At 38.8% G+C, this 25,142-nt stretch overlaps 1 protein-coding gene across 2 annotated transcripts in view; it reads left to right on the top strand.

The window, feature by feature from the left end:
- Positions 1-463: 463 nt before the first annotated feature.
- The window catches only part of Stim2 (stromal interaction molecule 2), a 123,136-nt gene continuing 98,457 nt past the window's right edge, over positions 464-25,142 (top strand). For both annotated transcript variants that reach the window (XM_057772536.1, XM_057772537.1), the window contains exon 1: positions 464-989. In XM_057772536.1, coding sequence (XP_057628519.1) covers positions 641-989 — 349 coding nt within the window. In that variant the 5' untranslated portion in view covers positions 464-640. The remainder of the gene's footprint in view (positions 990-25,142) is intronic.

The raw sequence follows: 25,142 nt of genomic DNA on the forward strand, positions 1-25,142 counted from the left end.
TAAGTAAATACAACATTAGGCTGGGTTATCCTCCACCTCTACACAGCTGGTAACCGGTAAGCCCCACCTACATCCAAGTTAGGGGAGGACGCTGTTTCCTACTGCAAGATTTTTCTGACCCACGCGGTAGAGCACTTAGTGGATCTGCGACGTCACACGCTTTCTCCAGGTCCCCAGGCTGCCCATCACCCGATCTCCGCGTGGGCGACACGCACGCCTCCCTCCCGCTCAGGTTCCTTGGCTCACCCCACACCGGCGGGCCGGCTGCTCCGGACCCCGCCCACTAGTCTGGGAACGCCCCCCGGGGCGGGGCCGGGGCTGCGCGCACGCGCACTATGCCCGCGTCGCGCCTGCGCCGTGGCCGGGCTGAGGGAGGCGGGGCTTGGTAGGCGAGCGAGTGTGTGAGGGGAGGGAGGTGTCCCGGCCGAGCGTGGTACTACGGCGGGCGCGGGCCGGAGGGGGCGGGGGGATGCGCCGCGGTGGCGGCGCGGGCGCGGGCGCTGGGCTGGGGCTTGGCCGCGCCAGAGCAGCGGATCCCGGTGTCGCCGCGGCAGCTGCGCGGGTGTCGCGCCGGGTCGGAAGACGCCGTGCCACAGCGCTCCCCCACTTTTTTTTTTTTTTTTTTGAATAACCGGAACCAATGAACGCGGCGGGGAGCCGAGCTCCGCGGGCTGCCGGTGAAGGGAGCAGGCTAGCGCCCGGCGGGAGTCCGTTTCCGAGGCGGCGGGGCCCGGGGCAGCTGGCGGCGAGCGAGTGGCCGGCGGCTCGTGGGAGCGCTCCTCCCGCCGCGGCACCCGGCCGGGCCTCGGGCTGCCCTCTCCGGCGGTGCTGGGCTTCCCTGCTGCTCTTCGGGCTGTTGGTGGCCGGCGCGGCGGACGGATGCGACCTGGTGCCCCGGCACCTCCGCGGGCGGCGCTCGTCGGGGTCGGCCGGAGCGGCTGCGTCTCCTTCGGCTGCGGCTGCGGGCGAGCGCCAGGCGCTGCTGACAGGTGAGGCCCGCGCGGCGGCAGGCAGGCTTGGCGGGACCCCCGGGCCGGACCCCCATCCCCGAGGGGGGCGCCCCACGGTTGCCTCGGCGCCGACCGTCGCACTTCGGACGCCTTCCTAGTCCACCCGACTGGCGCCTTGACTGCGGCTTCTCCGCCCTTTAGTGGGTTTCTGCGAGCTTCCCAGCTGAGCAATGCAGTGGTTTCTCTTTCGTGCGGCCGAAGGGGCCACTGGGGTCTGCAGGAGAATGGGCTCATTTTCCCCTCTTCCTAAAACTGCGGGAGAAAGTAGGCGGTAGCAGTAGCAGCAGCAGCAGCAATGCGGTATGGAGTCTGCCTCTGCTGCCTTTGCAAAGGCAGCTGGCAGCGTCTTAGCGATTGTGAGCCCGGCTGAGCGCCCTGTCCCAGGGGAAGCTGCTGAGGAGATTCTTTCAGAGCCACAGCACCTAGTGGCATTAGTGGTTATGAAGAAACGTCAAAGTCTGGTGTGTTTCTGTGGGGTACGAGACCGTTGTCAGGGATGGAAAGTATATGCTGTTTCAGAGCATCACTGGGTGACAAAGGGTGCAGAAGGCGCAGCAGGTAACCAGAAACACACCTAAAATTCACCAAGTGCAGGGTATTTGTGATGTGGATTTGGGCAGCATAGTTGTGATGGAGTGCACCAGCATCTTTTAAATACAGAACGTTGTGGCACTTACCGAAAACTGGCCAATGTGTTTGGTAAGGTTAAGTAGAAAATTGTATGCTTTTAAAGCCTTCGTTGTCTTATATAACTGATCTGGTGTGGTTTAAGCAGTGATGTAAAGGTCCTGAAATGATTTCCTGGGGCAAAGTGGTGGGGTTAAGAGTAACTTATTTTCCTTCCTGCTGTGTTTATTTTTAAGGTAAATCTCTAGTTTTTCTGGAGGAATACCAAGGTTAAAGAGGAAGATGACCCACTATTAATTTAACTACGAGAGGCGCCTGGTAGTCACTAACAGCTGCTCTGGGAAGTGTTCAGGCGTCTTTAGATGGAAGCAGCTTTCCTCTGAGTTCTGTGACAGGCTATTTCCTGTTGTAGAGAGAAGGATGTTGGTAAACGTTGTCAGGCAGTGTGGGAGTTGTAGGGTGTATAACATACTGATCAGCTTATTTCAGGTACTCAGAAACTTAGCAGATCCTGTTCAGCTGACACAGGGAACCCATCACTGGTTGCCTTGTATAAACGATTATAGAGTAATCATCTCTAGGTACATAATACCGTGGGGGAGGGACAGATTGGATGGTTTCCTGCTCAAATTGTTATTTTCTAATAGAAATGTGGCAAGTGTAGAAGGGAACAGGGATAAGCTCGTTAAGTAGGACCGTAGGTTGAGAGCTTATTGCCTCCCGTGGGAATGGAACAGAATCACTTTGACTTCTAAACTATAGGAGTGTAGTTTTTTTTTATAGAAATGTTTGATTAGTAGATGATTGCATAATGCCTTATTGAATGTAGTTGGCAGAAAGGCAGTGAACTAGAATTTAGATGTTTTTTGACTATTTTAGCAAGTATGTTATATCGAGACCACCATATCAAGAAAATAAGTGCAGATGGAATTTTAATAAGGTGAAACCTTTTTAATTTTTCTGCATTTCTTTATGGCCTAGTGGAAAAGACAAGGTGATTCTTAGTGAGAAAAATCAGATGTATCACACAAAATGAATTTGTATTGTAGTGCTTTTAACTAAGTTTACCGAAATGTTAACCTTGAAATTACTTCTGTTGATCTCAAGTTTTTTTCCTTTTGTTCGAGTATTAATTTTAAAATGTTAAACATTTCCATTTAAAGTTTCAGCTTCTAAGACTGTGCAGTATCCAAGTTGAATCGTAGTAATCTTAATAAGTTTCTGTTAATATAGTCAGTAAAGCTGGCGTTTGGGGAAATGCATATTGAAAGTCACTTGTAAAATTAGAATATATTGAAAATTGCTTTGACTTCTATGGACTCTGTAGGGCCCTTTCTCATTTTATCGTCGTTTTGAGTGTAGTTCTCTTTTATGGCTTCACTTGTTATATTAAGCCTGGAACATAAATTGATGGTGATATTTCATACTTCAGGAGGTGGAGCCACAGACAAACCCACGGTTTACGTTCTAGACTGTGTTAATGGATGGATAAAGACATGAGCATCAGTTGTAAGAGAAATACATTTTGTTTTAATTTTGAAATTTGAAAAGTTTTGAAAGAATTGTGAGAGAACTTTTCTCAATGGTTCCCCGTTAAATCTGTCATTTCACTGTTGGTACTTTTAATAGCTTTGTAAATTGACAGCCATACCACTTTCTGTTTTCTCCAGATTAGTATTTTTAATACTTAACCGTTAGGAACTTCTTAGGAATTTGCCTCATTAATACATCTGAAAGATACCTTTTCATTGAAGCTTATCTCCCAAGGATTTATGTATATTAAGATTAAATTGTGTTTTAAATCTGACTTGATCTTAGTTTGGAGGAAGAAAAGTGTTCTTGCGGAGATAAGCAGTGATATCATCAAAATAAACAGAGCCATTGTCTGAAATGTTTTAATAATGTAGAACCAATATTTATAATATCACGTAAAATTTTAAATTGTATGTTTGCATATATACCACACACACAAATATATATATATATATGTATATATATATATTTAGTTTAAAAAGTAATTTAAATGATTGAAATCTAATTGAGATTAAAGATTGATGACTGGAAGCTGAAAAATTATATTATAAGCCAGTACTTTTGAAAATCTTTTTTTGTTTAACACATACAGCATCAACAGTGGGGGGTGGTTGAACTTATTAAAATTGAAATAATGGTTTCTGAGAACTCTTGGAAGGGCAAAAGTAAGCTCTGTCTCTTTGCATATATATGTATGTATATGTACACAAAGCACAATTTGGGAGAATATGTAGAATAATTTAACACTGTTTTTCACACACACAGCTAATTGTTTCAGAATTTTAAAGCAACCAACATTAACTTTAAAGTGCTCTATAATTTTTTAATGAATGAAAGTAACATTCTTTAGTGCCTATAAAGATTTTATCACTTCAGTGATTTGGCATATTTTTAGTAGTATAAAATAAAAACTTTAAGGTATGTCTTTTAGATGTATTAAAATCTCAACAAAACCTTAAAATGTTCTCAGTTCAAAGTATTAAACCATTTCAAAGGGCCACTTCATCCAGAAGTGTTAAAAACACCTATGCTGCGGGACTTTCACTAATATACTGGGAATTTTTCAGGTTATGACTGGAAAAATATTAATCCAAGCTTTTAATTGTCACCTTGCATTCCTAAGAAGACTTATCCAGTAGTCACTACCTTATTAATGCCATATTTGAGTGACTGGTTGACTGGGGTGTGCTGTATGTATGCCACGTTGAGTCATGCTCTTCACTGGGTTGGCCTGTGCTTGTGTTTACATTGTGACACAGAGTGTGTTTGCTGTAAGCTTTCTTTTGATGCCCTCCTGCTGTTTCTTTTTTTCCAATCTTTAACCATTGCTGTGCTTACATTGTAACCATAAGACCTGCTTATATCTGAGTGCCATCTATTCTTCATGTTTAAAATTAGTTATAAATTTGTTTAGAAACATCCCATTCCTTGTTTAAGACTCTGAGGAATCCTGTTGGTCACTGTTGAGGATCTCATAAGTACCAATTGGAAATAAGGGTTTAAGATTTAGCTTATACTTGGGCTGAATGGTGGTGGCACAAGCTTTTAATCCCAGCAGTTGGGAGGCAGAGGCAAGGGAATCTTTGAGTTGAGTCCAGCCTGGTCTACGGAGCAAGTTGCAGGAAGGCCAGGGCTATATGGAGAAACCCTGTCTTGAAAAACCAAAAACACAAAAACAAAAAACTCCTCCCCCCAATACTTCCTTTCTTTTATACAAAAAGAAGGATAAACAGAGATAATTTGCTGGTGACTTAGTTTGTGGATGGGGTTAATGCTAATGTTTTTAGGTTAATTTAGACTCATGAGTAACTGTATCAACCATTTTGGATATTGAGGTACTGATTGTTACTATGTGAATACTGTCGGAGTTATACTTGGAGATACATATTTATACATTAAGTATAGACTGATTAATTAAAATTATCAACTAAAAATCATGAACATGCTACCTTTGATATTCATTAGAGTTTGTACCAAGTTAGGAACTTACTAAGAGATTATTTTTAATTAAATAAGTTTTATCAACCAAACAATTATTAAATACATGCAAGAGGCAGCAAACTAGGAATATGAAGGATTATGCACAAGATCAGGCTCTAAGTTTGTTCATTGGTCACTCAGACTAGCTCAGGCTGGGGAGTAACAGGTGCATTAACTAGACTCTTACTAGGTGTCCTTAGTGTGCTGGCTGCTTCCTATGCATCAGTGTATTTAGATCTGAGACCAAACCTGTCAGAGTATTACTTTCATAGAAAACACAAGAAAATGGATGCTTTTTGCCAATATGTAGTATACACTTACAGACCTGAACAATGTGAGACCAGCTTTGATTAGCATAATAGTGGAGTGCAAGCTGTTGGGGAAGGAAGAGGCTTCTGTAGAACTTGAGGTGGCCCCAGGTATGTATACCTCATGTAGACCAAGAGGAGGCAAATGGAAGAATAAGGAGGATTAACTGCTCAGAGATAGGCCTAGAATGTTTGTGGAGCAAAGGAGAAGAGGCTGGGCCCAGATTATCATGTGCTCCACAGTGTGTTTAATATGTAGGGAGATGTCAGCATATCTAAAATTGAGTTTCTCAGCCTTGTACTAGGGAATATGGGGAGCAATCAGAAAAATGTGTTGGCACATTAATTTTGCTAGTTAACTTGGAATACTGACATGAAAATTTGCAATTAAAAACATTTAAAAATACTAAATATGTACATCCTCTGGAGAATGTAAAGTTGCTTTAATGTTTTAGGACAAATCAGAAGACATTTTGAATAGTCCAGGAGTTTAGTTCATAAACTCTTTAGAGTTCCAAGTCTTTTAGCCTGTCATCAAGAGAGAGAGGAGCTGTGGTATTTGAGCATGAGAATGGCTTGTGTTTGAGAAAGTGAGTTCTGGTGGGTGGAAGTGGGCAGACGGAGGGAAGAAGGTAGTCAGGGGGCAGGGCAGCGGGAGAGGACTTGAGGGCTTCAGTTACATAGTGGCTCTGACAGCACTTGCAAGGAGCTTTAGAAAGTTTTAATTCTTGTGTTAGACCTTTTAATCTCAGAGTTTCTAGAATGACTTAAATTAGTACTAACCTTTGAAAAGTCCCCGAAGAAAGTGGTGTCTTTTTCACTTCAAGTATGCCTATTTATTTCAAAATTAGGTGTTTGTGTGCATGATTTGGCTTCTGTGATGATTCGCAAAGTTGTTAACAAAACATCACAGTATATTTGTATGCTTGCATAAAGCCTTTTGTTCTATATTTCAGTATACTTTTAATTCTCTTTTAAAGAATGGCTATGTCCAGATTGAGCTTGTACCATATAGTAGCATGTGCTCTCCCATCTAGATATCTCCGGTCTCTGAACAACAGTCTTCTGAGTACTGGCTAATTATTCGTTTCAAAATTAACTGTTGAATTTCCTGTGTGAGGTTCAAGCCTGCTTTGTAGGTGGTGATCTGTAACACCAAACGTAAGTGGGTTGTTTTTGCCTTCTCCATTTTGATCTTAGTGTCTGAAGGTTTTTAATTCTCAGTCTTTCCTGACACTTTCTAGTCTGACTTTCAGTAACCACTTTCCTTGACTGGAGTCTTTGTTGCTGATTTTAAGGATGATTCTCTCCTAAATCGCAGTTCTCAATCTTGTGTTCTTCCAGCTGAACATTCATTTCCTCCTCAGAGAACTTCATTACTAGGAAAGTTCTACTGGGGTAGGGAACCCCAGGCCAATGATTGCTTGGACTTTTGGCCTTTTTTCATGCGGTGCTACTGCACAGGCATCATGGCTACCATCCCCAGAATGATTTTCTTTCAGCTAGGCTTTCAATCTTGTAATTTTCAGGGGACTAACTTTGGATAAAGATGTCAATAGTGAGGATTGAGTGTTCTTTAAGATAGGGGTAATCAGTTCTCCCCGTTCCAGCTTTCCCCACAGGTCCAGGAGCCTCCCAAGCCCAACAAGAAGTTTACTGGGATAGGCCTGCTCAGAGTGCTTGCATATGAGTTGATGTTTATGTGTGCTGCAGATCTTGGCCTCTGCAACTTTGTGCCTCCAGTTATTTTCACTTTCTCTGTCTCTCCCTGGTCTTCTTGAACTTGCCATTATGTAAATGAAACACTTCAAAAACTCTTACTGAATTAAGTGCTGGGTTTTTAAATTTTAAAAATACTGGCAGTGAATCTTATTTACATGATTTCTGAGTATTAAACAATCTTGTTAAAAAAATCCTTGGAGTAATGACAGTGATTTGTATTTGTCAAGTGTTTCTCAGGAAGTGAAAACAGATTTTCAATGCTTCGAATTTCTGTTCTTTCTTATTGGACAGGGCCTTTCTACGTAGCTTAATCTAGTCTCTCTTCATTTCCTTCGGGCTAGTCTTAAACTCCATATGCTTCCACCTTCCCAATGCTGGTTTTACAGAGTGTGATCATGTCCACCCCTCCTCTGAAGTTATCATCTGCTGTTCAACACTGTATATTTTACAGATCTGTGTTTTCTTCCCTCTCCTGTTTCTCTTTCCTTTTAAAAACATCTGCTGAGTCCTAGATGATTTTGCTCTGCCTTCTTTGTTCTTGTTTTCCACCAATGCCTGACTTCTCCATTAAAGATGAGTGTAAGTCATTCTGGTCACATTTGAACTCTTCTGCTTTGTCACATGTATTCATCGTGCTAATCTTTGTTACTTTCTTCTTGTTACTAATTAAAATATTTTTGTGTTTCAAAAATTTCAGTGATAGGTGCCTCATATTTTTGGAATTTGCATTTGTGAGTTTGCTGTTTGATGTGCAGTCAGGTCTTATGATTGTGAGAATGGGGCTGAGGAAGTACTGAGGGAGATTAAAGGAAAAGGCCAGTTTTTAGTGGGTATGTGTATTTGCATATAATTTTACACATTAGTTAACCACTGTTGTGTGGTAGCCATGATTTGAGGAACTTGGGTTATAAAGATGCTACAGTTTGCCTTTAAAAATTATTGCAAGGACAGTAAACTTGAAACTTGCCTGGGAATGCATTTGCACAGTGTAAGAAAGCGTTAATTTTTGTAGCTTATCTATTTGCATTGCTGTGTTTACTAGAAATACACTAGAGTTATCTGTACTTTCATGTTCTTTTTCAGAATAGCCAAGATGTAGAAACAACTTAAATGTCTGTTGACGAAGAATAGATAAGAAAATATTATGACATACATGTACACATAGATAGTGGGATATTAATGTTTGTTGATGGAACTCTGGATAAAGAAAGTGTGATACACACACACACACACACACACACAGACAGTGAGATTTTATCCAGCCGTTAAAAGAGGGAAATCTTGCTATTTGTGGTAGTATAGATGAATCTGGAAAGCATTCTGCTAAATAAAACAAATACAGAAGTAAATAAAACACACAGAACAATAAATACCTCATGGTCTCTCTTGTGTGTAATCTAAAAATGTCAAATGAAGAATAGAGGTTTCCAGGTTTCCTTAGATTTTGTAAGAGAGTACATTATAAATAGTCTTATACCAAAAGTAAAGGTAAATATATGAATTGATAATGATGACTGTTTCACAGTTTTACCCTTAGCAAATCAAATAGTACACCTGATGTCAGTTGTCAAGTGTGCCTCATTAAAATAAAAAATGTGTTTAGTACAAGGTTTTTTGTTTTTATTGTGCATTTCCAGTACTAAAGACAAATTGTGTGTGGTCTCCACCCCAATTTTGGAAGCTGGGATCTAGCTAGGACCTTGCCGATGCTAAGTAAGCTTTTTACCAAGGAGCTACACTTCAGCTCCCTTCCTCTTTGGAATAAGATGTGATGTAAGTAAACACAAACTTCAGATTCAGTAACATGTCTGGCCTTTCAAGATCAGTAAGGTACCCTGTCCTGAAGTCTACTAGAGCTGTACCCACTTAAAGGCTGATGATAAGTGTGTAAAGGTATGGGGGTATGACTTAAATAGATGTTCTTTGGAGAAGTTCTGTTTTCCACAGTGGAGTAGAGCATTGGTCAGAGAGGAGAGGACACACAGTATGAGACGGAAGCTGAGAAGGGACACATCGTCACATGAGAATGCTAGATGTGATTGTGGATGGCAGATATCCAGGATGATGTGACAGTCAGTGCTGAGCCTGTGTACAGTGCACCAACGTTCAGATTTACATGTGGAACTCAGATTTTTGGTAGTAATTTTGCATTTCTTAGTTCATTTAATCCTTAGAGATTTTTTTTTGGGAGGTTATTATTGCTATTTCTTATAGTCAGTGTTACATATAATGGCAATTTAGTTTGTACCTTAAAATCTTTCAGTGCCGGGGCTGGAGAGATGCCTCAGTGGTTAAGAGCACTGACTGCTCTTCCAAAGGACCTGGGTTCATTTCCCAGCAGCCATATGACAGCTCACAACTGTCTGTAACTCCAGTTCCAGAGGACCTGACACCCATGCCAGGACACCAATGTGCATAAAAACAAACGAACAAATAAATTTGGACTGGAGAGTGATTAGGAGCACTGGCTGCTCTTCCAAAGGACCAGGGTTCAATTCCCAGCACCACATGGCAGCTCACAACTGTGTGTAACTCCAGTTCCAGGGCTTCTGACACCCTCACACAGATACACATGCAAGCAAAACACCAATGCACATAAAATACAAATAAATAATTAAAATATCTTCCAGTGCCAAGGATCTTTAGATTAAAGTAGAGTATAATTGAAGTTGAATCAAGCTGAGAAACAACAGAATTAGCTATCTAGGTGGTGTGAAACTAGGTCTTTGTTATCCATTGGCCTTTGAATTACATCCTCATTTTCTTTGTTACTAATCAGAATCTGCTGTGAATTATCCTCAAGTTTTAATTATCATTTCCATGTAATATACAGTCTGGAGCCCAGTAATATACCTGCAGTGTACTGTAAAAAGTCAACATCCCCAGTAAGTGGGAGTTGGTGTTTGTGCGCTGTCTTTTTGTGAATATTCTTCATGTGATGGAATGCGGTTTTAAGATTCATACAGTTTTTATATGGGGTAAAAGTTTGTTCTTTTATATAATGTGATTTGATTAAGACTACAGCCTGTAGACTGTAGCAGGTTTTATTAGTTTGAATCCCAGTCTGATAATGGTTTATGATTATAGGTGGGTGACTTAATGTGTTAGGTTCTAAATTTCTATATCTTTAGAATAGTGTTTAAAGAACAAATGAGTTAATGTCTGCTTAACGTAGAGCCTGGCAAGTGTAATTGCCCGTTATTGCTAAAGCTGTTTCCACTTTCGTCCATAGATACTATGAAGGATAGTCGTAGAAATGTGCTGAGGCTTGCTTAGTAAGGTACGTCTGTGTTTCTTTTATGTATTCATCGGTGCAGTCCTGGGAATTGGACACATAGTCTGGCATGCTACTACAGAACTGCATTCCCAGCCCTTCTTGTGGCATTAAAAATAAACAAACATGAGGCTGGGATAATAGCTCAGTCTATAAGGAAGCTGCTTTAAGCATTTGTCCCTGAGTGTTCCATCACTAGAACTGGTGTAAAATCGCTGGTTTGGTGGCATGTACTTGTTATTCCAGCACTAGGAGGTAGAGACTTTTGAGGATCCCTGGGGTTAGCTGGCCTACCAGCCTAAGCTACTTAGTAAGCATTAATTCAGAGACAGACACTATCTCAAAAAAAGTAGGTAGATTGAACCTATGGTACAATAACCAAGACTAACTTCTGACCTGTCTGCATGCACACATGTGTGTTTGCATACATACATAAGCACACACACAGAATAATGACAGTATCATTTATGACACTTCTGTGATCTAAATAATCAGATCATTAGTGAACTGAAATTGACTCTTGCCATGATTATAGGCAGAATCTGTACAAGATTAAGCCATTCAAAATTAACAGCATGGTTCAGGGAGAGGTTCATGAAGCCCACCCTAGCTGAAGAGCTATTGGCAGATGGTGGATGGGAAGGACAGCCAATTTTCAATGGGGCGACTACTAGTATGCCCCCCACATCAGTGGATACCCCATGAGAATGTGGGTATCACAAATTGAATGCTGTGGGTTATTAAAAACATTGTAATGAAGAAGCATGAAGTTGGGAGGAAGACTTTTTGGGTAAAGTCTGGGGGAAGTTGATCATAATGCATTGTATACATGTATAAAATTCTCAAAGAATAGGTTACAAGGTAGTAGAAAAATGACACTATTTATAGGCAGTGAAGTCAGTACTACGATAGTTTTTAAAGAAGTTAATGACTCTTTAGCCAAGTTATTGTGTATGTATTTTATTTTATTGTTTGTTTTGGGATTGGTGGATATGTATTGCTTTTACTCTTCATTTTCTTGATTCTTCATGCTATTTTATAAGTGGTAGCATCATTACAGCCTGACCTTGAAAAGTGTGCAGGGTACCACGCTTTGCATGAATTCTATTTAAGCTCTGTTGTCTCTGTTGTAGGTGATGGAAATTGATAGGAAGCCTGGTCACAGGGAGATTGTCTAGGCAGGTGGATACCCTGTCCATTTGGGAGTGTTGTAGAATTTAAGGGAAAAAGAAGAATTTAGTTTGAAGTTAGAATTGATTTGACTTGTGTGTGGATTGGGACACTGCTGTGGTGGTAACAGAGAAAACAGAGACTGTTCTTAGATTGTGTTGTTTAAAGTTTCTGAAGCCTTGCATGGTGCTCATCATTCTGGCATACAATGTTCCTAGTGGACCCCAGCACATTTCTTCTCATGCCTCATTGGTCAGGCTGGTTTATCATCAAAAGGAAATAATTTACTTTTTTAGGACAAACCATGTCCCTTCCTACAGCTGGGAGAAGGGGCTTCCTTTACCAAGCATGTTGTCGCTTATCTGATTCTTTGAGGAAATGACATAATTAGTTTTATGAACTTTAGAAAAGTATTGTGATTTTTTTTTTTTTTTTGGAGTGGGGTAGTATCTAACGTAGTTTAGTTACCTTTTAGGGCTGTTGTAAAGATTATTTAAAAGTGTTTTATATTATCAAGGAACGATCAGTTAGCATCATTTTTACTTGACTCTTATCACTTCAACTATAATGTCTGTGTGTATGTATTTGTGTGTGTGTGGTGTGGTGTGTGTGAGGGAGATAGATACCTTATTTCTTTGGATAATGATACCATTGTTTGTCTTAACAAACACAGAATCTGTCTCTGTTTTTCTAAAGATTTATTTATTTTTATTTTGTGTGTATGGGTGCTTTGCCTGAACGTATATCTGTGTATTATATATGTGCCTAGTGCCCATAGAGGTCAGAAGAGGGTGTCTGATCTGCTGAAATTGGAGTTACACATGATTGTTAGCTACAGTGGATGCCGAGACCTAACCTTCTGCAAGAGCAGCAAGTGCTCTTAAAGATTGAACAAATCCTTGGGGTTACACTTGACCCTTTCCTCAGCTCTTTTCCTCTTCCTTCCTACCATATTTGTTTTAAACTCAGTCATGTGGGCTAGATGAAACAATAGTCTTGTAATTGACACTTTTCTCTTACATGTCATGTTTGTTAGTAAAACTTAATTTTTCAGCCGGGCGGTGGTGGCGCACGCCTTTAATCCCAGCACTCGGGAGGCAAAGACAGGTGGATCTTTGTGAGTTCGAGGTCAGCCTGGTCTACAAGAGCTAGTTCCAGGACAGGCTCCAAAGCCACGGAGAAACCCTGTCTTGAAACACCAGAAAAACCTTAATTTTTCCAGATGTCACTAGTTAGATCTAAATTTGACATGAGGTGCCTGGGGGAGACAAACTGTTGATCTGTATATCTCAAGTATATGTCTGGAAAATTGGGCTCTCTTTTTTTCCTTTATTCCGTTGCTTTATGTTTTTGTCATCTCAGATGGTCATGTCTTTCAAAGACCATTACAAATATTTGTCATTCAATTGGTGAATATTTGTAGAGAATATTTTGTATTCAGTCCACTGCTTTGAAAGTTGAAGATAGCCATAGCCGGGCGGTGGTGGTGCACATCTTTAATCCCAGCACCAGGAGGCAGAGGCAGGTGGATCTCTGAGTTCGAAACCAGCTTGGTCTACAAGAGCGAGTTCCAGGACAGGCTCCAAAGCTACAGAGAAACCAAACCAAACAAAACAACAACAACAACAAAAAAAAAAAAAAAGGAAAAAGAAAATTGAAAATACAGCAATGGGCAACATTTGACATAGATTCTACTTGTCTGTGTTTTTCTTTTATAAAGTCTTAAAATTATCCTCAGCGACATGTGATTCCTTGCCTGCTCAGGTATTTATTAGAGTGCTTTTTAAAAGTTGTCCCTTAGCTCATAAGTACTTATGACCTGAAGGTTTGCTTCTGAAGTCTGCTGTGGCTCTTGATACTTTTAATCTCTATCATGATTAATGGTTTATCTATTTCTTTGCCAGTGTCCAGTTTTTAAAAACAGGTAGTCTGGTAGTCTGGAATGTAGTATGATTTAGTTATTGGCATCTGCTCTTAATCTATCTTTAGTGGTACATAAAAGTTTTGGGGTTACATACTTTGAGGAAGAACTGTATAACTCATCTTTATTTGTGACTGCTAGCTTCTAGTAGAGAAATGTTAGGGGATCAACTTTCAGTTTTCACTTATATAAACTGAGTGGCTGTGACTAATATATTACTCATTTGTCTTAAGTCATGAACTTGGATAATCTCCTTCCTTTTTAAATAAGAGTCTAGGGTAATTACATTAATGTGATTATTTAAAAGCCTGGAATTTTATTCAACTTGTAGTGCTACAGACATTAAAAGACATTTTATTCAGTGCTGGTTAAGCGGCTGCAGAGATGGCTCCACAGTTAAGAGCACTTACTGCTCTTTCAGAGTACATAGGGTTAGTTCCCTACACCCATGTCAGGTGGCCCACAGCTGCCTATAACTCCATTTCCAGGGGATTTGATGTCCTCTGGCTTCCTCAGGAATGTATAAGCACCTGTTGCCCATAAACGTACCCAGGAACACACATGCACATAAAAATAAAGGAGTTTTATGCTTCTGTTACTTATGAAAAGTGCTAGTTAACATGAATTTAGTAGTTATAAGCTCACTATTGACCATCTATAAAGTTACATTTTTCTTCTGAGTTTGAGAGGATGAGAAACAACAGTAGCCTTTTAAAGTTCTAGAACACTACTATAAAACTAAAGTAAGAATCTCTCCTCTCTTGGTTTCATCTCTAATATTCTGATTGTCGTGCAACTGTAGCTTTATTAAATCATGCACTCAGAACAAATTGGCATTTTACTCACTTAAGATTGCCAGTGATCTCAGGGTTCAGTGTCTCAACTCCTTTAACTAAAGCCAAGCAGCATACTATTTATTTATTAATATTTTTGCTTATTTATAATATTAGTTATGCAGGTTACAGTGATTAATTTCTTGAGTTTTATAAAAAGCGTATACATGTGCTTTACAGTAGGGTTAACTTTCAGATCCTACATAAACCGGAACTAGAACCCAGATCTGTTAACTTTGGTGCTCATATTGTTGCCATGCTCTGTTTATTTGAGATGGGATCTTGCTGGGTTGTCTAGGTTGTCCTTAGATACTGGGGCTCAGATAATCCCTTTGCCTGAACATCCTGAGTGGTTGGAACTATAGACAATGGCTGCTGCAATTTGGTTATTTATTATTTTTGAAACAGGGCCTCTCTGTGGAGTCCAGGCTGGCCTTGAAGTGGTGATTGTTTTACCTTAGTTTGCTGAATGCTGAGATTGCAAGCATGCACTACCATGTCTATGTGTTCCTGTGGGCATAATAGGATGCATCTTAAAATCTTGTATAAACATGCAAATAAGTTGGTTCTTTCAGTTTCATAATATGAGTATATATGTTTATATACTTATAAAATTATCTGGTAGCTTTGTAGTATATTGTAAGTTTAGCCTTACATTTTAAGTCTTTTATAGTTGATTTTCAGATAGGTAACTGATACTTACAATAGATTCATCATCTATCTTGAATATTAATACTCTAAAATCTAGGATTATTTTTCTTCATGTTCTAAGTTTGTAAAGGAATGAAAGATATTAAGGCTGTCCTAGGATGTCTAATTTATTTTTTTATTATTTTTTTTTAATATTTATTATGTATACAATATTCTGTCTGTATATGCCTGAAGGCCAGAAGAGGGCACCAGACCCCATTAGAGATGGTTGTGAGCCACCATGTGGTTGCTGGGAATTGAACTCAGGACCTTTGGAAGAGCAGGCAATGCTCTTAACCACTGAGCCATCTCCCCAGCCCCAGGATGTCTAATTTATAATGTGACAGTATACACTGATAATCTGCTATTCAGCCAGCCATGGAGTAAGAAGGAAAGAAAGATACATAGAATAAAAAAGGGTAAAAAGCCCAGAGGCAAAATGTAGTTAAAGAGAAATTGGACAATTTAAATTAGAAAAGCTGGCTAGAAATAAGCCAAGCTAAGGCGGGGCCTCTCCATGCATTTATTTGGGAGCTGGGTGATGGGAAAGTACAAAAACAAATACACACACACAAAAAAAAGAAACCCAAAAACCAACTACACTACGTAACTTGATAATTCAAATAGGACTTTCTAACCTTGGATCTGTGCTTAGTATTTATCACAGTTTTGGGAAAGCTTGACTTACTTTTTCAGGTACTTATTTTCTCTTTTTCTCTTTAGCATTCTTCCTAAGTGTTTGCTAGAATATTTAATATTGAGTCATAACTGTGGGTCAAAAAAATTTTTCCCTTTTGATATTTTTTTTCTTTTGCTTTAGGTTAGATGATTTCTACCATAATATTTTAAGTTCATGATAATCTTGTAGAAGAAATACTCCATTTTTAAAATGGTTTTCTTTCTTTAATTTTAGTATAATTATTTGACTTGGAGTTCTTATGTTTGCTAAAATACCATCTGCTCATCATGTTGTATATGGAGTCTAACGTTGGAATTTTTCTCTTGATCTGTTAACATTTGCATATTGTGTGATGGTGCTAACTAACATTTGGGTCATCTTTGTGTTTGGTTTTCCTGTTTGCTTTGTATGTTGAAAATGGCTTATTTTCATACTTTCCTTTTATGTCTCCCAGACTTTCTGATTGAATGATAAATACAGTTGTGAAAGTTACCTTTGTGTAGAGATGGATTCTCTGATAGGTTGAGTCAGTTTGTTGAGTTGAGCTCATGTGGCTTTACTGTTACTGTTACTACTTCTGGCACAGCACTCATCTGTGTGAGTTGCTGTGTTTTAATGCTTTATGTGGCCAAGAGCATGTTTCTGCTATGCCAGCGATGTTGCATTACAACAGGGTGACTGTGTCAGGGAAGTGGAGAGATTTTTGAATTTCCTGATTGACCTTCAGGCTTATGTAGGGTTTTTCCACTCCCCTAGTTACACCATGCAAGTCTTCAAAGTATAATTGAGGGTCAGGAATATTGATGAGCTCTTATGTAATTTTCTAAAGATGCCTGTAATTGATCTTCTTAATTCCCTTGATATTATGTGTTTTCTTGTTAAATTTCTTTTATTTTACCTTCTTTGTTATTTTTTCATTTATTCATTAATGATATTAATTTTTAAAAACTGCGTACCATATTGAGCTACACTGATAATCTGCTATTTTAAATTGTCAGCATTAGTTTTTACAATTTACTTTGCTGTGTAATTTATAGTTGTATTCACAACACTGGGCATATAAATTTTAAAAAGACTTTTAAGAGAGTACTGACTCAATTTGTGTATGTAAATTTGACTTCTGCATTATCAAAACATTGACATTCTTTATAAGAATTGTGTGTATGTAAAAATGTTCACTCAGTGAAGAGGTGTCCTTTTTGTACATATGTATGAAAGAAGAAACTTCTTGAGGTCTTGGCTTTGGGCTACTATTGTGGTGAGCCATCATTATTTTTAAATGAGTTTCATCAAAAGATTGAGTCTGTTCATTGTAGTATTTCCTATGACTATAGTTATGATGCTGGCTGCATACAGTCTCAGTCATAATGCTATATACTCTCTTTATATATTTTGGTTTCTGACTGTTTGAATAGATGAAGATAGTTTGCTTGTAACATCACATTTGGACAACTACTGTAGTATACTTATTGCTTATGCTTGCAGAAATATATATTTTCTAAAGTAGTCTATTGGCCTTTTTTTTTTTTTTTTTTTTGAGACGGGTTTCTCTCTTTAGCACAGGCTGACCTTTAATTCCTTAACCTCTCAGGTATTAAGATTACAGGTGTGTTCCATGCTAGGCTCTGTTGTGTTATAAATCCATGTCTTAAAAATCATTTATAAAATATGTTTTTCCTGCCGGGCGGTGGTGGCGCACGCCTTTAATCCCAGCACTCGGGAGGCAGAGGCAGGCGGATCTCTGTGAGTTCGAGACCAGCCTGGTCTACAGAGCTAGTTCCAGGACAGGCTCCAAAGCCACAGAGAAACTCTGTCTCGAAAAACAAAAAAAAAAAAAATGTTTTTCCTATAATTAAACTTTTGAGGTTATAATCTTTCAGTATTTTAGAGTAGGGGTTTGATCTTTTGGTTTTCAGCAGCCGGGCGATGGTGGCGCACGCCTTTAATCCCAGCACTTGGGAGGCAGAGGTAGGCGGATCTCTGTGAGTTCGAGAAGGGGACTCCTGGGAGGAAAAAGAGGATTATCAGGAGAGGGATTGGGGGCCCGAGGAAAGAGTATCATTTGCATATACGAAAATGCCACAGTGAAAGTCATTGCTTTATATGCTAAATAAAAACTAAGTAAATATGATTAGATCTCAACATTTGTGACTGTGGTGTTTGGGGTTACATCTTTTGGCATTATAATTGTAATGCAAGAATTCCCTGCCTATTTATCAGAAATGGATGTCTACTTCAGTGTTCTGTTCTCTGGTAGGCTGACGATTTCTACATTTTGATTATGTCTTCTTGTGTGTTGCTTACAGGCTTAGATTCTGTCCACTTTTTCTAATGCTTGCTCACGTTCCATGCTCAGTCCTCTGGCGGTTCTTTGCTGCCTGCTTTCCGTGGTTTAACTCATTTCTAAGACATATGCTTTCTTCACATTGCAATTTGATTGATTCATCAGCCTGAACAGGTCAGTGAGCTTTTTCAGTTATTTTTGTGATTTATAAACTATGTATTATTTTAGTTAATGAACTTAACTCTTAAATGCTGAACCCTCAAGACCTTGGATTATGACATCTACTTTTATCCTAAAAGCCTATTAGTATTTCATAGTTCTCTTGAGTTGATTTTATAATGCAAGGGTGCTCGCTCACCTTTCCCTTTCTTGGGAAGAGTGCATAATTTTGTGGAAGGATTATGAAAGATTATGAACTCAAATAATCCACAGAATACATATTTAGAGCTTTAACTGTTCTGAATGCCAACATAGTACATGGTTACTTATGGTAGCTTTAATTTGTTTTTGAACACACTGGCTATATTTAGCAGTTTTTAAAGAATCACCTTTGCTATTCCTTAAAATTCTATGACCACAAGAAATACTGAGGAAACTGAAAGCTTACACCTTTAGTTTAGTATAATGCTCCTTATCTCGTAGATAGTGACAGAAGTAAACCTTGCATAAACTCGCTAGCATTCCACTGGGTAGAACTTTCTAGTACACTTGCCCAGTCTTCCATCACTATAAGAACATTTTAAGGTTCAGCTTTGTAAACTGTGATTCAGCAAGGATCCCAAGAACTGTATGTGATTGTTTTGGTCCTCATGGCTCATATCCTGACCATATCTATAAACACTATGGCTTCTAACCACTGTCTATACTTAAGTTTCTCCTCTTGTCTTTGCTGTTCTCTAGTCCAGGCCACTTTTACCTCTTCCTTCAGGGGTTCTTGTAACAACTTCCTTTTTGTTACTTCTTTGCCTTTGATAGCCTAGTCTCTCAGAATCCTATAAGACTACATAGTCTTCTCTGTGCCTCTTCCTGCTTTTAGTGGCTTGTTTTCCTGATTATGGAATAGAAACATCATACTTTTGTCCTGTAACTCGCAACATAATCTGTCCTGTCTTTGAGTTCCTTTACGCACTTTGTTGTGTTGGCTTCCTTTTTGCTGCTAGAATATGACAAACTTGTTCCGTCTTTCTGAGCTTTGAGAATTTTCACATTTTCTGTCTTGATTTTTCCTCCTTAGCTTTTTACACAGGTTGTTATTATTTGACTTTTGGTTTTATATTTTTCTCAGGACTTTTTTTTTCTTTGATGATGTCGTATGGAAACAGTCTCCTTCCTTGTTTGCTTCAGTAATCACAAAAATCATTTGTTTTCTTAATAATGTTTAGAACCAGAAATCATGTTTTAACTCATTTGTGATGTGTTGTCTGCACCACCCACATAAATTTGCGCTGTGAAAGGACTGGGCATTCTTGATCATGCAGTATGGAGGTGGTGCCACTCTTTATTATACTTTTCCTAAAACTTTTTGGATAATACATGTCTTAATTCACACAATATGTGCATAAAATATTTACTGTGCTTTATTTTTTCCACTGATTTTCATGAATGTTGAAGTAAAAGAAAAATATATTTTAGCCATGTGTTTTAAACATTTCAACTGATTTTAAGCATATCTTAAGATTTTTAAAATAAGTGATATGTTCCAATTTTCATTCTTTATCATAGTCTTTCTTACTCGGAACTTAGAAAAAATGTATTGCAAACAGTAAAACAAATTATGCTGTTCAGAATGAGCATTTTAGAATTATTTTTAGTACAGCAGGAATTGTTTTATGTAGATGTGTTATGGTGTCTGAATAAATCCCTTTCCCCAACTTACATATGTGGACCCTAACTTCTCAGGTGATGTGGTGAGTGTTACTCCTTTGTGAGGTGACCAGGACAGATAAAATCCCCTCATATGTGCGATAAGTACTTTATAAAAGAGGTTTTTGAGGACTGATTACATCCCTTTGCTCTTCTGTCATGTGAGGACATGGAAGGCAGTTCCCTACCATAGCTGGCTGCAGATCTCGATGATTTTAGCCCCTAAGATTGTGAGTAGTGAATTCTGTTGGGAAACAACTCAGTCTAAGATTTGTTGTTATAGTGTCTGAATGGATGAAGACAAAATAGGAATTGTCATAGATGCTATTTTGCATCTTGCTTTCTGAAATCTAGCATATCTCGAGCTTTTCCTTAATCATTAAATGAAATAGAAGATACAGATTATTTATTCATTATTGTTGGTTATGTTTCTATTGCATGAATTTTCTTCAGTTTTTCTTTTATAAAACTGATATGAGCAAACTTATGCTTTTTGGAGTTATAGGCTTTAAAAATTATTTTTTGGGACTTGCATATAGAAGTACACTGTATTTATATAATTTGAAGTCTTCCTTCACCTCCACCGCTTCCTGTTTCCCCTGGCCCCACTCCTTCTGTTATTTCTAACCTTTCTTATTGTTGCACACGTGCGCATGCGCTTGTGCACATGTGCCTCCCCCCTCCCACCACACTACTGAGTCCATTTAATGTTGCATTTATATACATGTGTTTAGCACTGACCGTTGGGAATTGACTAACGTATGGGGTACTGTGCCTGTAGAAAACTGATTTTCCCTCCCTCAAGACCAGTTGACTGTTGTCATCTAGGGGTGGGGACTTGGAGAATTTCTCTCATCTCTGGTAGCATGTTGACTGATATGCAGATCTTCTTTAGGTACCATATTGTTGAGATTTCATGGGTGCAACATCCCTGTCATGCCTAGGAGACACTATGGAGGTGTCCTTATCCTTTGAAGATTCTCCTCACCCCATTTGTGATATCCCCAGAATCTTCTGTGTAGTAGGATTTCTCAGGAAATTCAATCAACCTACCCCAGGACCCAGCAATACCACTCTTGAGAATATACCCAAGAGCTGCCCTATCATATTACAAAAGCATTTGTTCAACTATGTTCATAGCAGCATTATTTGTAATAGCCAGAACCTGGAAACAACCTAGATGTCCTTCAGTGGAAGAATGGATGAAGAAAGTGTGGAATATATACATATTAGAGTACTACTCAGCAGTAAAAAACAATGACATCTTGAATTTTGCATGCAAAGGGCGGAAATAGAAAATACTATCCTGAGTGAGGTAACCCAGACCCAAAAAGATGAACATGGGATGTACTCACTCATAATTGGTTTCTAGCCATAAATAAAGGACATTGAGTCTATAATTTGTGATCCTATTAAAGGTTTTGAATATCTTATTTTTTGTGTATTATTATTTTTGCTATAGTTGTTTTGAGACAAGATCTTACTATATTGTCTTGGCTGTCCTGATACTTACTATGTGACCCATGTAGGCTGGTCTTGAACTTAAGGCAATCCTACTGTTTCTGATTTAGAGTATGGGGATTGCAGGTGTGTACTACCACACTGGTAGAAAATTATTGAGTAAAATGCGAGATGGTCAAGACTGGCTCTTCCATGGCATTCTGTTAATTCTGTGGCTATTGAAAAAAATGAGAGTTCATTAAAAGGGTTAAGACTTGTTCTTTTTCCCTCCCTTCCCCTCTCCTTCCTCCTAAGTAGTAGAGTGCTTAGCAGGCAACATCCACAGCCTTTGAATTTCTTAACAACTTGGATTTCTGAAAGTTATCTGTCAGGTACTGCAGTGTAACAGTACCGTTTTTACTATTGCCAGTTCCTCTTGTTGTGGCCCTTTTTGGTACATGCTAGTTCATTTTAAATAATTGCACATTGTTCTACAGTTGGTCATTAACATTTTAATGACTTTAAAAAGTAAGTACAGGAATTATCTATATTTCTCTTCTACCGTAAGAACTATTGCTCACGGGACACACGTGTAGAGGAGGGTTGGGAGGGAAATAATAATGGAAAGGAATAATGGAACAAACTAGTCTTCAGAGTCACATAACCATTCATTCATTCATTTGCTGACTTTTAGTATTGAGTATTGAATTTAGGGTTAAGTACTAGCCATTGAGCCACACCCTCAACCCATAGCTCTGCATTTTCATTTCTCTGTATTGTCCCTTACTCTTTTAATAAATTAATTTTCTATAACAAAGTGACAATAGGAAGTAGAATTGTAAAATGAAAATAAGGTATGGAAAAGACTGACAAATTTAAAATGAAAACTTTCTGATAAATTTATTTGAAGGAGACAGTGTTATATTAAATAATTCAGTGTTTTTTTTTTTTTTTTTTTGAGACAGAGTTTCTCTGTGTTGCTTTGTTGCCTGCTCTGGAACTTGCTCTTGTAGATTGTAGATCAGGCTAGCCTCAAACTCAAAGATCTTCCTGCCTCTGCCTCCCGAGTGCTGGGATTAAAGGCATGCGCCACCACTGTCTGGCTAAAATAATTTAGTTTTAATAAGTAGTTGACAGGGAAAAGAATGTAAAGGTGTTCAAATATGTTTCTGTGATATTAAGTGGTTCACATAAATCTTTAAGGCTGTATGCTTTAGTATGACACTGATAATTTCAATATAATGTACTTAATTTTGTTATATGAACATCAAATGGATCTGGAACACCATATTTTCTGAAATTTTTTTTGTTAACAGTAGTCTTACCAAATTGTCACCTGAATTAACACCTGACAAATGAATAAGCCTCTCAGTAAACCAAGAACATTATCTCAAACAGGATTGAAATAATGGGATTAGGTGCTTGAGTTCTTCATGTCCTCAGGCAGAGATGATGGCTGCTATAAAATGCAGTGGAACAGAAGTTGGGCTGGAGAGCTTCTCTTCATTATGATTTGGGTTTTGCAAACAGTCTTGAGACTCTTACTATATGTGAGACCCTTACTATCTGTTTAATGTGGAATTCCCCTCTGTATTACCAGTAATGTATGATCACCATTAATGAATAAAGAAACTGCCTTGGGTCTGCGCAGGGAATAGAGGTAGGTGGGGGAAAACTAAACTAAGGTGGGTAAAGGAGGCAAAGTCAGAGCGAAGCCGTGTAGTCGTAGCCCTGCTGGAGACAGATGTTGGAACCTTGCCGGTAGGCCTCGAACCTTGTAGTAAAATATAAAACAACGGAATTGGGTTAAATTAAGATATAAAGCTGGCAAAGAAGAAGCTAGAGCTAATGGGTCAAGCAGTGATTTAAATGTAGTTTCTGTGTTATTATTTCAGGGCTAAGCAGCCAGGAACCAACAAGTGGCCTCCTTACAACATCAGCTAACTGAAGTGAAGGAATGAAGGGCATAGGATGTACTCTGTATTAAAACAGATTTATGCCATTTTAATCAGCATAATAAATACATTTGTTTAATAGGACTGTTGTGAATACAGGAAAAATGTTGAATACAGTGTTGGTCATGTAGTAACTGCTTCAAAGCATGCCATTGCATTCTGCTGATGCGGTGCTCTAAATGTTTATTTAATTTTTAGAAGTGCTTTGGGTGCATGTTGTAATAAAAGCTTAAAAGTCAGAATGAGATTGGAGTGTGATTGATGCTACTATAGCAACTGCATTGGCAAACTTAAACCCAAAGAAAACTTAACAGTTAATGGTACTGCTTTGTATGTAGGGGAAGCACAAATATTTCAAGAGGGGGATATGTTACATTTCAGTATTCATCTCTGATGGCTAGCCTAGAAACACTGTTTGTGTAGCAACACACGAGCAAACCCCAGCATTTATTCAGTGCTTACTGTGCACTAGCATTGCTTTCAATGCTTTGTGTGAAATGACTCACAGCAGATTGAGGCGCAGACTCTCATTTTATAGGAGAGGTAACAGAGACTTAGAGAAGCTAAGTGCAGGGCTGCCAGCAACAGGGTTCACCTTAAATTACTATATTTTGCCTGCTGAATATTAACACCTTTGAGTTATAACTTGTTTCACTTTAGAAACCGATAATTTCTAAATTTTACTATTTCCTTAGTTAGACTGTACTTTATAGTAAACAAGCATAAGGCTATTGTTAGCATGTATGTAAAAGTACAAATATCTTAACTGATTTCTGTTGATTGGTTTAGCATTGTGTTTCATGGGCTTAAACTACTTAATACTTGCTTTCTCTAGAGTTTCCACAGTCATCAATATGTAGCTTATCTGCTTTTCTCAAAGCAAGTGTTCAGTTGCTAGTCAGCACTTACATCAGTAAATGTGTGGTCTTCACCCCACACGTTCTTTTGTCGTCACTGCCTCTACTCAAGGTGGACCTTGGATTCATGTTCTTGTTTTTATAATTTATATGGAACCACGAGCATATGATTATGTCTTTTTTTTTTTGATTTTCGGGACAGGGTTTCTCCGTAGCTTTTTGGTTCCTGTCCTGGAACTAGCTCTTGTAGACCAGGCTGGCCTCGAACTCACAGAGATCCTCCTGCCTCTGCCTCCCAAGTGCTGGGATTAAAGGCATGCGCCACCACCACCCGGCTATGTCAATTTTTTATTGTGAAGTTGTATAGTTTATGTTTCAGTATATGCTAAGGTGGAAGATAGGTATCATGGTTTGAGTTGTAAATAAGATTCTCCTTTGAGTAAGAGTGTTAGGTTTTAATGTATGATATATGTGACAAGTTTCTGTTTTTGAGTTATTTTCTGTCTTTTGACTAAGTAATGTCAGAATGTAATTTATATGAATGGTGGTTATTACACCGAAGAGTCTAGGATCAGTGAAGCTTAACATGGAGTCCACTGCTATTTGCATTGTGAGATTAAGTACCTAAATTTAAATATAGGCTTTGTATGTGCATGTGTTTACTCTTACAGTGCTGATTTATCTTAAGAAATACCATGATGGCTAACTGAAAGTTTTATATAAACATTGTCTCACATTTAAGTCTTAAAGAGTAGATTTTTAGCAAGCTGATTACCTGACCAATTCCTCTTATTTGGTGAATGAGGAAGTTGGGACTGGATCTCAAGTGTGGTTAAGTAGAAAAGAACGGGACTATGTCAGGTACGACATTCACTATCTTCATATTTGCTATAGAACAAAATCAGTAAGGGGAATGGAGACAGCACACTGAACAAATGACAGTATCTTGCATAGTCACAATATAAAAAGATTGTTTAACATTTTAATGTAAGGTCA

This window comes from Chionomys nivalis, chromosome 6, assembly GCF_950005125.1.
Source record: "Chionomys nivalis chromosome 6, mChiNiv1.1, whole genome shotgun sequence".
NCBI classification, from domain to species: Eukaryota; Metazoa; Chordata; class Mammalia; order Rodentia; family Cricetidae; genus Chionomys; species Chionomys nivalis.